The sequence below is a fragment of the Elephantulus edwardii genome, unplaced genomic scaffold (genome assembly GCF_000299155.1).
Source record: "Elephantulus edwardii isolate Elephantulus edwardi_28Jun2011 unplaced genomic scaffold, EleEdw1.0 scaffold00395, whole genome shotgun sequence".
NCBI lineage: Eukaryota > Metazoa > Chordata > Mammalia > Macroscelidea > Macroscelididae > Elephantulus > Elephantulus edwardii.
The window spans coordinates 1,064,940-1,080,098 of NW_006400145.1; the positions used below are offsets into that span (position 1 = coordinate 1,064,940).

At 41.1% G+C, this 15,159-nt stretch overlaps 2 protein-coding genes across 3 annotated transcripts in view; both read left to right on the forward strand.

Moving 5' to 3' along the window:
* RANBP3L (RAN binding protein 3-like) overlaps positions 1–7,594 on the forward strand; it is a 58,597-nt gene extending 51,003 nt beyond the window's left edge. The window contains exon 9 of the mRNA XM_006902355.1: positions 7,517–7,594. Coding sequence (XP_006902417.1) covers positions 7,517–7,594 — 78 coding nt within the window. The remainder of the gene's footprint in view (positions 1–7,516) is intronic.
* An 87-nt stretch (positions 7,595–7,681) lies between these two features.
* Positions 7,682–15,159, forward strand: part of NADK2 (NAD kinase 2, mitochondrial) — a 73,363-nt gene continuing 65,885 nt past the window's right edge. For both annotated transcript variants that reach the window (XM_006902352.1, XM_006902353.1), the window contains exon 1: positions 7,682–7,954. In XM_006902352.1, the coding sequence (XP_006902414.1) occupies positions 7,682–7,954 (273 nt within the window). The remainder of the gene's footprint in view (positions 7,955–15,159) is intronic.

Consider the following 15,159-nt stretch of genomic DNA (forward strand, 5'->3'; position numbering starts at 1 on the left):
TAAAATTGTATTTTCAGAGGAAAAATTTTACTAATTGTTGCAAATAAAATATATTACAAGCACTTTTACATAAGAGTGCATGTACGCTTTATATTTAAACAGTGTTTCTTTCTAAGAAAACTATTCTCTTCCTTTTAGTTTCTCTTCTTTGCTGCATTTGACTTTATTTTTGTACTTATAAGTATTGGATGGTGAAATGACTATTTTTTAATGGCAGAGGTATGAACCAGAAATCTTATACATAATCCTAGAACATGATCTGAAACCATCCTACTAGAAAATGAGAAACAAAGAAATAATAAGTATTAACCCTATAATGCTGCCTCATTTTTCTTATTCTCAGTATTTTCTTCAGGAAGAACTGTGTACAAATACTACATTTTAAGGAAATAATAAAAATTTTTTCTACTCTCTAGATTTTGAATTAATGAATAATTTAATAATTTGAAAATATTACCCTTACAATTAACTAGTAGTACTTCCAAATGTTACTTTAGAAAAATGTAGATTCTATTTCTTTCATTTCCTCATTCATGAACATTAAATGGTCAGTAGTAAAGGTAATCTAAATATAAAAAGTATAATAATATATTTTAAATTTTTACCCTAGATCTTTCTAGGTGGACAGATAGAGAAGAGTACTAAAGATCTCATGGATTGCCAAAAGAAAAAAAACCAGATAGCCTTGGAAAAAGTGAAGCCAGAGCGCTCCTTGGAGGCAAAGATAAAAGCGTCATCTCACAGACTTTGGGCATGTTGCCAGGAGAAGCTCTTCATTGGAGAGGGACATCATGCTTGGGAAGGTAGAGGAATGGCAAAAAAAGAAGAAGACCCTCAACCAGGTGGATTGATACAGTGGCTGCAGCAATGGGCTCAAGCGTGTCAGAGATTGTGTGGATGGCTTAGGGCAGGTCAGGGTTCATTCAGATCTATTGTTCATACGGTCACTACGAGTCATACTTGACTCAGTAGCACTTAGCAGAAATTTTATTTCCCTTATTTATCTAGACTGTACCTTTTGTTATGTATTTTCTCCTTTCAAATGTGAAGAGATAATATTTGGGTTGGTCATTTCAAAGTAGACAACTTTTTGGATTTCCACAAAAATTATTGTAATTGAAATGAGAAACATTCTGCAAATATATTTGCCAAATATATTATACTTTATTTACTTTCCAAATATATTTTATATTAAGATAATCTAAGTATTCTTTTTCAATAATACTACACCAATTATAAAAAATGTGCTCTCTGGAAAGACTAGTTAGACTCCTTACTGCCAAAGCCAGCGTCCTCCACCCTAGAGTATCAGCATGTCATAAAAAAGGAAAGATAGATCTTTTTCCCAGTCAGAACGTGGATGAAGTGGGATAGAGGAGTTTCTAAGGTTTGCATAAACAGTAGAACTTCTACTTTGGTAAGCATAACCTGTAAGATTTTTAAAAAATTAAAACTGTGACTATTACAATGATATATAATTTTTTTTCATAACATGTTGGCAATCATTGACAGTTTGAGATATGGCTCTTAGGTTCTGGATAAGTATACTCACTAGAAAAGCACACTGCTCTTACTTTTGAGTTTGAAAATCTCTAAGTTACAAATGATACTTTTTTTCTGGTACTTCTTTTTTTTATTTATTTTTTCTATAATTATATTTCATTAATTTTCATAAACATTTACGGAGATTTTGGGCTTCCACTCACTCATTGTTGCACTATTCTCACTACCCTCCTCCCAGTTTGTTCTTGTCCAAATGCCACAGTGCTTGTCAAAGCCAGTTCTGATTAATCTTCTTTGTCAGTGTATCCTTTGCCATTCCCTATCACTCCTCCCTGAGAGAGACTTCACCCTGAGTCATAAGGAAAAGGGGACGGCGTATTCTCTTAGCTACTTCCTGCTGAAAAGGGACGCTGTGGGTTTCAGGGTGAAGATCTTCTCTCACTACTCTAAAGGGCCCCTTTGGCAGTAGGAAACACATAGACTATTATGGAGATTGATTTTGGAATTTAGATGCACTCTTATTGATTGTGCTTGGCCGTACATGTTCATATCCTTGAAGATGTATCATGGGGGTGTTGCAACCTAGAAGACACAAATTTGACTAACAAGTTATAAGTACATGAGTCAAAAATTATGGAAAAGTAAAAGAAAAGATTCTTTCATTGTTTTACAAACCCTCCCCCAGGTCCCCTCCACCATGTAGCCCTCGCTCTAGTCTCCTGTGATGACAGAAATACCTAGTTATATATCTCTTTTAAACAGTTTTCTCCCTCCTCTGTTTCAGTGCAGTATACATTATTGAACCCATCTTAGTCTGAATAAGATTTTTCTGGTACTTCTTACACGCCATCAAGTTGGAACTGACTCATACTGAGCCTCTAGAGGGTTTTCAGAGGCTGTACTGGTTGGTTTAGAGTACTAATTATTTTTTACAACATACTTAGCGTGACAACCTGGATACATGAACACATTTAAAAAGACTATGGTGACTCCTGGTTTTAATCACAGTAGAGATTGTGAGGATGGTTCTGGATCCGGCAGGGTTTATTCTGATATACACAGGGTTAATGCAAATCAAAGCTGACTCGATGGCACCTACCAACAAAAACAAATAAACAAGTTGATGCTTGGAGATGACATTGGGGAAGCCACTGAAATAATTCTACTAAGCTTCATAAACATTTAAGTGATATGGTAATATATTTCAAACAGAATAGTACCCAGACTTCTTGATTTCAACCAAACAGTTGGATATTAGGAGAAAGATCTGCATGTCTACTTTAGAAGACTGTTGTTTGGTGTCGAGTTGACTATGATTCATAGTGATCCTGTGAAGACCGGATCAGAACCTTAACCTATCCTGTTAATCTCACTATCTCTGATATACTTGAGCCCATTTTCATAGTCACAGTGCCAGTGCACCTCCTTGACAGTCCTTCTCTTTCTCTGACCCTCCACCTTTCCAAACTTGATGTCCTTTTCCAAGGATCAGACCCTCTGAACATCATGCCCCAAATATACTTCACTATCCATGCCTCCGAGGAGTACCCTGGTTGCACTTTTTCCAAGATATATTTGTTTGTTCTTTTGTTAGCCTGTGGAATATTCAGTACTCTTCAACATCACAATTCAAAGGCATTGATACTTCTTGTTGATACTTTAGTCACTGTCCAACATTCACACACAAAACAAGTAACTGAAAAAAAAAATCATGACTTAAATCTGATGCAACTTAATCTTTAGACTGATGTCATTGCTTCTTAAACTTTTAGAGATCCTTGACAGCAAATTTACTCGCTACAATGTATCTTTTGATTTCTTGAGTACCAGTGCCTAGGGTGTTAATTATGGATCAAAATAAGATGAAATTGTTGACAACATCAGTATCATAATGTTGCCTAGTTGCCGACTAGTGAGGATTTTTGTTTTCTTGATATTAAGATGTAATCCATTTGGAGGCAGTAGTCTTTGATCTTCTGTAACAAGTGTTTCAAGTTATCTTTGCTTTCAGCAAGCAAGCTTGCGTCACAGAAGGAGAAAATGGTTAATATTTGCCAAGTATCTATTTCATGATGATCACAAGACTAAGCATTGAATACAAATATCTACAACACTATATGGTAGTTATTATGTTTTGCAAATGTAGAAACAGTGTCAGAAAGATTCCTCAATGAGTCCAAGGTTCACAAAGCTGGTAAATGGTAAAGCTGGGATTAAAACCAAGGTCTGTGTAATTGCAGAGCACAAGTTTTGGATTACACAATCCTAGACGAAATCACCCAGGACAGTGTATGGAAAAAGAGAGCAAGCCACGAATCGATTTAGAAATGGGTTTAGTGGAACTCCAGAAGGGAACAGTTAGAATTGAGAAAACAGCAGTAGAGAATTGGCATGCTGGGAGCTAAAGTACAAGATTTAAGGAATATGTATACTTGTCAAATGGTGCAAGATATCATTTAAAGGACTCAAAATGTCTCTAGGTTTACATCATATTAACAGTAACATACAAATAGTAATTAGTGAAATGATGGGGAAAATCTAGATTGCAAATGGATGAAGACTGAATAAAAGGCAAAGACGTGGCCAGGAGCAGAATAGCAGAATACTTGTGTGTGTGTGTAAATACTTGTGTGTGTAGAATACGTGTGTGTGTGTGTGTGTGTGTGTGTGTGTGTGTGTGTGTATGATTTAATGGATTTACTGCAGAGGGCCAAGGACTGTAGTCTGCAGCATGGATTGAAGCTTAACATCAAGAAAAGGAAGATTCTCACCATTGCACCAATTGGAAGCACAGTGATAGATGGAGAGGAGACTGAGATTGTTAACAATTTCAGCTTGCTCAGCTCCACAATCAACATTCTTGGCACCAGTAGTCAGGAAAATCAAAAGGCAAATTGCATTAGGAAAATCTGCTGTTAGGGAACCTCTCCAGAGTGCTGAAGAGCAACAGTGTCAGTCTAGAGACTAAGGTGCACTTGATCCAGGCTATGGTCTTCACAATTAGTTGCTATGCATCAGAGAGCTGGACAATGACTAAAGATGACAAAGGAAGACTTAATGTCTTTGAGTTGTAGTGCTGGGGAAGAGTACTGAATATATTATGGGCTGCCAATAGAATTAATAGATATGTCTTGGAGGCAAAAATTTTGAGACTCAGTTTTATATACTTTAGGCATGTTGCCAGGATGGACCAATCCTTGGAGAAGGATATCATTCTTTGAAGGGTGAAGGGACAGCCCAGAAGAGGAAGGCCCGGATGAGATGTAATGACACAGTAACTGGGGTAGTGGTGGTAGGTGTGTCAGAGACAGTGAGATTGGCTCAGGATAGAGCAGAGTTCAGAGTCATTGTGCACAGGGGTTGCTATGAGTCATAGTTGACTTAATGACACATAACAGCAACAACATGTACATATACACGTACACAGCGTGTACTCTTTCTGTCTGTTTGTCTATCTATCTATCTGAAATGACCTGGGGGGTTAGGAAATCGCTCTGCCAACCCAAAGGCCTCAGTCCACCAGCAGATCCATGAGAGAAAGTTGCACTATCTCCTTCTGTGTGATTTACAGCCTCAGAACCCCTGCTGGGGGATCCAGCTGTGAGTCAGCTCCAACTCAGTGGCAATGAGTATGTGAGTAATATATGTCTACACAAAATAGGGAGCTTAGGTGACTTAGGAGGAAGGAGTTGTGCTGCCAAGCTTGAAGGCACTGGGAGTTCCACAGGAGAAAGCTGGCCAACCTCATCCAGGGGATTTACTGTCTCAGGAAACTACTGAAGGGTCAGCTATGAGTTGTTGATGCTGACTCAATAGCATATAAAAACAACATATATAAACTATAGTGGAACATTATTACTGTTGTTAGATGCCATTGAGTTGGTACCAAATCAAATGTACACTATTAGTGACCCTTTGTGCAACTAAACACTATACCATCTGTGCCACCCTCACAGTGGGACATGCAGTTTCATATTTCCCCTACTACTCTTTTTAAGATGTAATAGACATGAATCCATTTAAATATTGAAGAGAGAAATCCAGTCTGGAGGAGATAGGAAAAGTATATAAAAGAAAATAAACTGATGAAGCAGTATTTTGAAAAAGTGGAAGATGGGATTTAAAATATTGTCCTAATAAACATAATGTTCTAATGAGATGTCACTGTAGATATGTATGTAGCTAAAAATAGGACGAAAGCCAACTTACTAGGTTGAAGTGGGAGAAGAAATGTCGAAAATGTTGTTTATAACATATAACTCAGAGACTTTGACCCCAGACTCATTCTTCTCTCCATTTCCTTTCCTTTGTTAAATGGAACAATGTACATCTTCCTATGTAGTTGGGCTTCAAACCTGTCATTTGTAACAGAAGGTTAGAATGGACCTTGAAGAGGTTCTAGTTATAGATGAGTAACACACATCCCTTTAAAATGAAGAGCTGTGTTGAAGGTTACAGTCCCCTAAATTTAGCAGCTATTGTAATGCAAAGTTCCTGGATATTAAGAAAAAAAAAATCAATGACCTTCTAACACTAGCTACTCCTCTATTGAGCATTTTCCTAGTTCAGTAGATTGCCTGGTACATATCAGTCAGTGATTGAATACTGCGTGAACCCATGGATTTTGGTGACCTTGACAGATCCTCAGAATCACTCTAATTCCACTCCCTGCTTTTATAGATAAGAAGACTAAGGCCCAGAAAAGTGAAATAACCTGCATAAGTACAAAAGCTAGTTACTAGAACAGCCAGGACTACAAGGGAGCAAAAAGGGTTGTCAAAGCAAGCCGACCTGGGGAGCGGGGCATAGGCACTAGGACGAAACCTGCCAGGCGACTGTCCTCAAGAACAGTAAATTTTTCTTCTATTCTCATTACCCTGACCCTGATCCGTATCCTAACTCCTCCACCAGGCTCCTCCCTCCCAATCCCCAAAGACAGATACTAGTCATTAAAACACTCAGTATTTCCCAGCAAGAAAAATCTACAAAAGGCCAATTGCCTATAGCATAAAGGTACAATTTACTGCATTTGTAAGCCTGTCCGCTCGTCCTACCTATTATTCAACCCTACTTGCCCTTCTAGAAAGGATACATTTGGCCAGGCTCCTCTCCTTAGTCTCCTCTGCGCTCCGCAAACGCAAAGGCTACCCTTTTCTCCCTGGGGCTGTGGCTCTCTATTAGGGTCAGGCCTGGGGGAGGTGTGGCTGCATCCTGTCCCCTCAGAAAAAAAAAGGCCAGTCCTTAGAAAGGTTTGGTTTCATGCTCTGTATCCGTTTTGACAGACATTCTCGTTAATTTCTGAATAAGGGGGTCTGTATCTTCATTTTGCACTCAAACTTGGGAATCTGTCCCATTGATTTTCAGAAGTAGTCAATGTCAAAGGGAGGAGCTTGCCTATCTTTCGAGGAGCGGCTGGTAAAACTCACGGAGATTAGCAGATTGTGGGTTAGCAACGGGACTTGCATTTGCCGTTCCCTCATTGTGCATTACAACCCCCACATAATTTGTGGGTGAACCTAGGGCACATCAGCCATCCAACCCGCAATGATTACATGAACGCACAAAGGGCATGAGATCTATCCTGAAGATCTAGCAACAACGAAAAAGAACAGTAACAGAGAAATCTAGCAACAGGGTGTCCTTTCCCGCCTGACGCTCAAAACCCACCCACAACCCCTATGCGTGGCACACCAGTTCCAGTTGGATTCTTCCAGCCCCTCAAACACTAAATAGAATTCCAGCCTTTTCTGGCTTCAGCCAATCCCCACTGCTCATAGGGGCCCCGAACCAGCAGCGATCTCTGATTGGCTGATAGCATAACCCAGGGCGGGCGAAGAGCAGATGCAGGAAAGGAGGTGGAGAGGGAGGTTGGCCCACAGGCGGCGAAGGAACGACTGCGCAGGCGTGGATGAAATCGCATAAACAAACAAACAGAGCCCACCAGTCGGAGGCCTCTAACTCCGTCCCGCCCACTTTTCCCTCCGCACTCTCCTCTCTTTCCCCGCCCCGGCAGTGTCTGGGCACGTCCTCCTCGCGGCCGCGGGCGCGCACCGCCCTGCACTTAACCTATGCCCGCCCGGCGCTAAGTTAGAGGCTGGTGTGTCGCCCGCGGCGTGCAGTCGGGCGGGAGGGCCGTGGAGGCGCGAGCCGCTGCCTGCAAGCCCCGGCGGGGCCGATGATGACTTGCTACCGAGGCTTCCTGCTGGGCAGCTGTCGGCGTGTGGCGGGCAGCCGGGCCGCGACGCTGAGGGGGCCGGGCGCAGGAGGCCCCGCCGCGCGGCCGCGGCACTTTGGGCAGGGACCGCCGCGCGAGCTGGCGGGCTGTGGCAGCCGCGCGGACGGCGGCTTCCGCCCGTCCCGGGTGGTCGTGGTGGCCAAAACCACCCGGTACGAATTCGAACAGCAGCGGTACCGCTACGCCGAGCTCTCGGAGGAGGACCTCAAGCAGCTGGTGAGTCCCCGCGGCCGGGGGCTCCTTACCGGGGCGTCCTGGCCCCCTTCCCTGGCTTGGCGGCGCCTTTCGGGGCGGCCGCAGCCCTCCACCTCTTGCACTTCCCCCGGGGATGACCCTTCCCACGTCGCCCCACGTGGCCCCCCTGCCTCGCTTACTGCCCCCTACTTCCTGTGGCTTCCCTTGTGGGGGCCCCTCGTCTGTGCGTAAAAGAGAAGAGGGTCGCTGGTAGTGCAGACACCCCTGGCCTCCAGTCTTGGACACCAGGCAGCCCTGGGTGCAGGGAGGGGGCTGTTGCCGAGTCTTAACGAGTGGGAGCGTTGTGGGGAGTCCCTCGTGTCTTGTCACCCCATCATCTTGGTGGGAAGAGCTGGAGGAAGGAACGATTCCTGGAAAAGTGCGGTGCAACCTCAAAAACAGGAGATCGAGTCGCTGTAGAAGCCCAGTCCCAGACCACCCTCGGGAAAGGGGGGATCCAAGGGCGTTGCTGCGGGCAGTGTAAAAGAGGCCTTGGTGGCGCGGACACACCCCCTTTTGCTCTGCTGGATCGCGAGGCAAGCTGGTCTGGGTGAGCCTGTTCCTTGCAGGATCCTGAACACCAGACGGGGTGCTAGCAGTTGGTTTTTAAAGCACGTGGCACTTCAATGCAAGGGAGAAAAATTGACGTGAATGTAAGTAAGGTCAGACAAGGGACAGGTAATGCCGATGATGGGTAAAAGAACCGTTGTTAGGACAGCTGCACAACAGACCACTTGGAATAGATACTAATGTCTTTGCAAAGTATATCAATCATACCAAGGGGGGAAAAATCTGAATATCCTTTTCCCTCCTTTATTTTTTGATACATCTGGCTCTGTACTCCCTCCCAACCCCACCAATTTTAGGAAAAGATACTGAATCCCTGCTGCTGTGAACTCAAATAGAAATCTCCATTAGAAGTTTCCAGTTGTGAAACAAAAAAGCTTTGAAATTAATGGCCGAGACTATAATCTAGTTTACATAATTCTATACAATAGTCCATGGCCTGAATCTCACACACCTTAGTCTTCAAACTGACATCATTGCTTCTCAGTTTGGAGAGGTAATTTCTTGGAGAGGGGTATTACGTTTGGGAAGGTGGAGGCGCAGCAAAGGAGAGGAAGACCCTCAGCCAGGTAGGTTGACACAGTGATTGCAGCAATGGCTTGAGTGTGTCAAAATGTGAGGATGGCACAGGATAGAACAAGGTTCTTATCTGTTGTTTACAGGCTCACAAAGAGTTCTAATCAACTGCACCTAACAGTACCAAGAAATATAATAGTAGATGGTCTGTTCTGAAAGGAGGGTTTGTGATCTTTCTTCAACAAAGTAAGATCGATAGTATTTTTCCAGCAAAATTATTTTGTTGAGGTGCCAAATACATTATAAATCATCATAAGTACTAAATCCATTTTCATCATTACATCTTGATTCTTTGATGGGCACACTGAAGAGGGCTCCTCCAGACAACTGCAAGTAGACAACTGCAGATTTGGTTTTCTCTCCTTTTCCAAAGTATTTGAAGTTAGTAGTGCATGAAAACCCTTGCATCTTTAGAGTAGTAAATCGGTCCATTTGAGCTGGAGGTTGAGTTCAGTTTGTGCTGTGAGCTGGTGTCCATCAAGCTCCTGATTCATGGCAACATGTCATGTAAGCTGGGAAGTGATTGTTGTTGACATCAGTAGGGTTTTCATTGGCTGAGTTTTGGAAGTAGATTGCCCAGCTTTCTAGTCTGTCTTAGTCTGGAAGTTCATCATCATAGCACCCTGCAGGTTTCCACCGTGTAGGCCCCCTGACAGTGGTGGCTGCACTGGGGAGTATTGGTCAGGAGTATAGGTCTCAACATATCACATGGGATGGGATGGGGCCAAGATTTCAGCCACCATTGCCCTCAAGTTTAGGTTAATGAGTTGGTTAGAAAGTGAAATTGTGAATGAGGTCAGAAAGAGGTAATACCAGAAGAAAGTACAATTTTGACGAAGAGCTATGTCCTTGGGTTGTATTCCTAATTTTGCTAGAACTGTGAATTTGTTTCCTAGGGCAACTATAACCAAACACCACAGATGTTGTTAGATAAATACATGTGTTGGCCGTAGTTCTTGAGGCAAAAATGCCCAAATCAAGTTTTCAGTCAGATTGATTTTTGAAAGAGCAGCTGTTTCATTCCTCTCCTTGCTTCTGACAATATTTGTTAGTCTTAAACATCTCTGTATGTCTGTGAGTCTATTTTCATTTATGAAACGCCACTCAGATGGACTTGCACAGTGACAGTAACAATGGGCGGAAACAGCAGGGATTGTCAGACTGATGCAGGATTGGGTTTCATTCAATCTTGTACAGAGTCACGAGATGGAGCCAACTTGATGGCATCAAACAACAAAAGATGGAGTAAGACCCACTCTGCTCTGGTAGGACCTTATATTGACCGATAACATCTCCTAAGATCATTGTCAAACATAGTAATGTTACCCCAGGTAACAGAGTTTAGAGTTTCAACATACCCAGGCAGGGGTACGATTCCTAACAGTTTACTTCAGAGATATTGTCACATGCCATATATACATGAATAAATTCTTGATGTGACTTTGTGGAAATAACTCAAAACAATTTAAAATAGAATACTCAATTAGCAGGCTCAGGATATGAGATTGGAGGCCAGGAGCTCAGAGTTCTAGGCCCTAGGAGGAAGGAAAACTGGGTCCCAGGGTACATTCCCATTATTATTAAGTGCCTTTGATTTGGAACTAACTCCCCCTCCAGTGGGTTTCCTGAAACAGTAAGTCACTTGGGAGTTGATTGGCCATCTTTCTCCTGTGGATCAGCTGGTGGATTTGAAACTTGTGCTTTAGGATTGGGAGATTGTCCATCTTTCTCCCTCAAAGCTGCTGGTGAATTTGACTGCAGCAGTGGACTCAAGTGTGTCAGAGATGATGACGATTACACAGCATAGGGCAGGGCTCAGGTCTGTTCATAGAGTTGTAATCATCTCGAAGGCACCTAACAACAGCATTGTTTTTTGGTACTGTAAAGTTGGGATTGACTCGCGGTTGACCATAAGTGTATTTTCAGAGACAGTACATTGCACAGAAGGAGATTGCCCATCTTCTGTAGAGCAGCTGGTGGATTTGAACCATATGTGTTTGAGTTAGCATTGCATTTTCATAGACGGAAATGAGACTTTTATGTAACTCTGTGGGGGTTTAAAAATTTTTTTGATGTTTTTTCCCTTCTCTTTATTTTATATTGATTTCCATACCAAATTCATATACCTGTGTCATTCATGTACATTGTGTTTCACATTTCTCCATTCACATTGTTTTTCAAAAGATCACTCACATTCATTGTGTTTTATAAAATTAATCACCATTGATCTATGTACAAGGTACATTAACACAATGGAATACTAAGCAGCACTAAGAAGCAATGGTTTTCTAAAATTCTATCTAACATGGGAGAGCTTAGAGAACATTTTAAAATTATTATTATTATTTTCTTTTTTCCCCATTCATTCATTGTTGCACATTTTCCTCCCTGCCCACCCCTCCCCCCAGTTCACTTTTCTCTTTGAACAAAGAAAAAAGTTCTTTCTTTCATCATTATAAAGTTCCCCCTCCCCAGACCATTTTACTATGCAGCTCTTAATCTGGACTTTGGTCATGCAAATAATATCTAATCATATATTCCTTTAAACAGTTCTCTCCCTCATTTGTTTCAATGCAGTTTACATCATTTATCCCCAGAGAGCATTACTTTAAGTGAACTAACTCAATCTCATAAGGACAAATATGACATTTGACCATTATTTTTTAAAGAATAGAAGGATAACTAGTAAGAGGTGGATTAAAAAGTCTAAAAGGAGAATGGGAGGGACACAGACAATGGGCAAAGGAGGGAATCACTAGAGTAACAGTTTGGTGGGGTGGGGCATGGGTGAAAGAATCAGGAAAGATCCATTGGGGACCTAAAAAGTTGGAGTTAAAAGTACTGAGATTTTAAAGTGCTTTCACCTACTTCAGTCTGTGAAATGCTATGGTGAGTCCCAGTACCTCCTGGGTCCTTCCTGGTGCTAGTGTTTTGAAACTGGATAACTCAAGGCCTTGAGAAATATGGTGCATCTGCATGAGGCTTAACTCTTTGACCTCTTACTGCCCTATTAAAAACTTTAGAACTGTAGGCAAATCAGTAAGTCTTTAAAAGGTGACTGCCTAGTATACCCCTGAGCATCTAAAGAGAAATCTCTTAATAGGTAAATATTTGTCTGTTGCTGAGTAATGCTGCCCAGGATAAGAAAACTTTGAAGTCAAACTCCTGGACTGTGGTTGTTTGACAGAGGGAGGAGTTTTTTTGATGTTGTGATTATTTGTTTTAAATTTTATTAGGTTATCTCTTATTGATTTCAGTTTATCATTTATAAATAGAAATGATGACCAGCACATTACTGATCAGCTTATTAAATGGAACCCAAAACAGAGAGCAAGAATAGGCCAAAGAATATGGAGCTTGAGAAGTTATTCTTAACTAGAATTTTGTGATATTTTGGACGGTGCTGTATTGCTGCATTAAGACATAGCAAAATATATGAACTGGATGGAAAGGAAGTGTCTAGATACTTAGTTGGCTTTCTGGCTCAAATCTGGTTCTTCTATCTGAACAATGACCTGAAGTTTTGTATCAAACTGTGTTGGGAGGGGTTTTGTTGTGGTGATGTAGTGGGAGCTATTTTGTTGCAAAACAGGTCTCTACTAGATTACTTGTGAAAATGCAAACAGCAGCTGACAGGTGATGAATGGTGTATCAGTATGATTAGGAAGGCCTGGATACTTTCTAACTTTGTGGAAACTTAGAAGAATTGGAGGAAATATTTCTTGGCTGATTAAGCACATAAAGAATAGCATGAAACTGGGTAAAAGTTGAATTAGGTAACTTTCATTTCTCTTTCATATTGGTTACATTACTTTGTTTCTAAATCTTAATTTTTTTCCTCTCTGAATGATCAATGATTTGTCTTTTTAAGACAGGCTGTCTAGTCAAGAAATTTGCCTTTACTAGCTAATATAGAGATAACAGACTTGGCAAGTGGGTCGGCGAAAGACAGGAAAACCCTTAGCTAGATGGATCAACACAATGACTGCAGCAGTGGGCTCGTGTCAGAGATGGTGAGGATGGCAAAGGACAGACAGGGTTCAGATCTGTTGTTCGTAGGGTGGCTATTGGTCATACACGACCCGACAGCATCTAACAACAGCTGATAGAACTACTACAGCTGATATAACTACTAGTATGTCTTATGTGCATCTTCAGAGATGCAGCTGGTGGGAAATGTGGAATTTTCATTAGTATCACTAATGAGGGAGTCCATGATAACGCATGAATCAAACCTGTATTGTAAGCCACAGGCGATTTGGAAAGTGTCATGACACCAGAAGCATACCTTTTTGTCTTAATAAAATGATTGTTTCATATATAATGCCAAAACTTCACTGCTGTTAGGTCAGTTCTGACCTAACCAGGTGGGCCTCCACCTGGTCTCCAAGGCTGTAGATCTTAACTGGGAAGAGAGTGTGTCATCTTTCTGTCACAGAGCAGCTGGTGGCTTGGAACCCAGCACCTATCGTATTACTCTCTTTTCTCCCACTCCTAATCTTGTAACCCCAGAATCTATCCCCTTTAGTGGGTTTCCATTTTTAGTTGTTCCTCACCCACCTTGAACCCCCAGGCTATTGTCATAATGAGAGAGAAGAAATTTATTTAGCGGATCTTTTAGCTCTTAGGGAGGAAGAGTTGGGGGCCTTATATTTTGTTATTTTACTATTTCATGAAAAAGTTATAGCTTAGGTTGTAATTTTTAGGCAGATATACTCTTCCCACATGTGATGAGAGTATTGTGTGCAGTGTGATTATCACGTTAAAGAAGGCGGTCTGAGGAACTGTTAGAGGCTTCTCATTGAGCCTTGCTGCTCTCAGATCTTCCAGACGCAGGCACCAGTGTGTCTATCTTAAGTGAACATCTGGCCTCTTTGCCTCGCAGATTAGAACTTTTCAGAAATTTCCATAGTCTGTAGTCACCTGAGAATTTGTCAAAAAGCAGATCCTGGAACATTGGCCCCTAAGAGAGTGGAGAATTCTCAGCCTCTGCCTTCCCAAACAACACCCTTAATGTCTCTGACTCTGGCTGAATTCCTGGGACCTGCATTTTTAACACTCTCCTCAGGTTTACCCATGGTTCCCTGGTCACACTTTTAAGAACCACTGCTGTAGGCTAAAGTTAATGATCTTTCCTGGGCCAGCTAAGGAGCTTTAATGACCTGGCCCCTGGCCCATCACAAGCTGCATTTCTGATTGCTTCTTGTCTTTAGCTTTATTTTCTCACAATTGTCAAAGTATTTAGTTCTATTAAGCTGTGCTTATTTAATATTTTTTTAAAAAGTTGATTGATTAGTATTATTGTTTTAGATATAAAAAACTCAGAAGATATGAAAAAATCTTATTTCTGTCACTTGATCACTTAGGTTTTTGTCCCTGGAAGTAACCTATGTTATCAACTAACTGTTTCCTTCAAGAAATAGTCTATATATACAAGTCAATTTAGTGGAATATTTAAATATTTTTCTTCTTTGCCTAATTTCCTGTTATTCAGTGATAACATAATGAACTAGTCTTTAAAAAAACAACAAAACAGAGTACTACTTGTGGAAATTGTATATTTTTATTTTTTAAAAAAACTATTAATATGCATAATAAAGCATATTCTCATTTTTTCATAGAATATATAATTTGTGTACATATTTATCTTAATTTATTTAACAGTTAGGTTGGTATTGATCTTTTATTAACCTATGTTGTGCAGTGAATGATATTGATTCCTACATGCATTAGTAGGCTGTAAATAAACACCTAAAAGTGACATTACAGAATCAAAGGCCTACATAGTTGATATTTCAATAGATCTTTCCAAACTGCCCCACTTGAAGGCTGTGCCCCTATATATTAGGCAGAATATTAAATGATCAAGGAGGTATTAAAAGAAGATGGAAGGAATATACTGAGTCACTGTATGGAAAGGAATTGGCAGACACAGAAGAATTTAATGAAACAACATATGAGCAAGAGCCTATGGTGATGAAAGAAGAAGTTCAAGCTGCTTTGAAGGAAATAGCAAAAAATAAGGCCCCAGGAATAGATGGTAT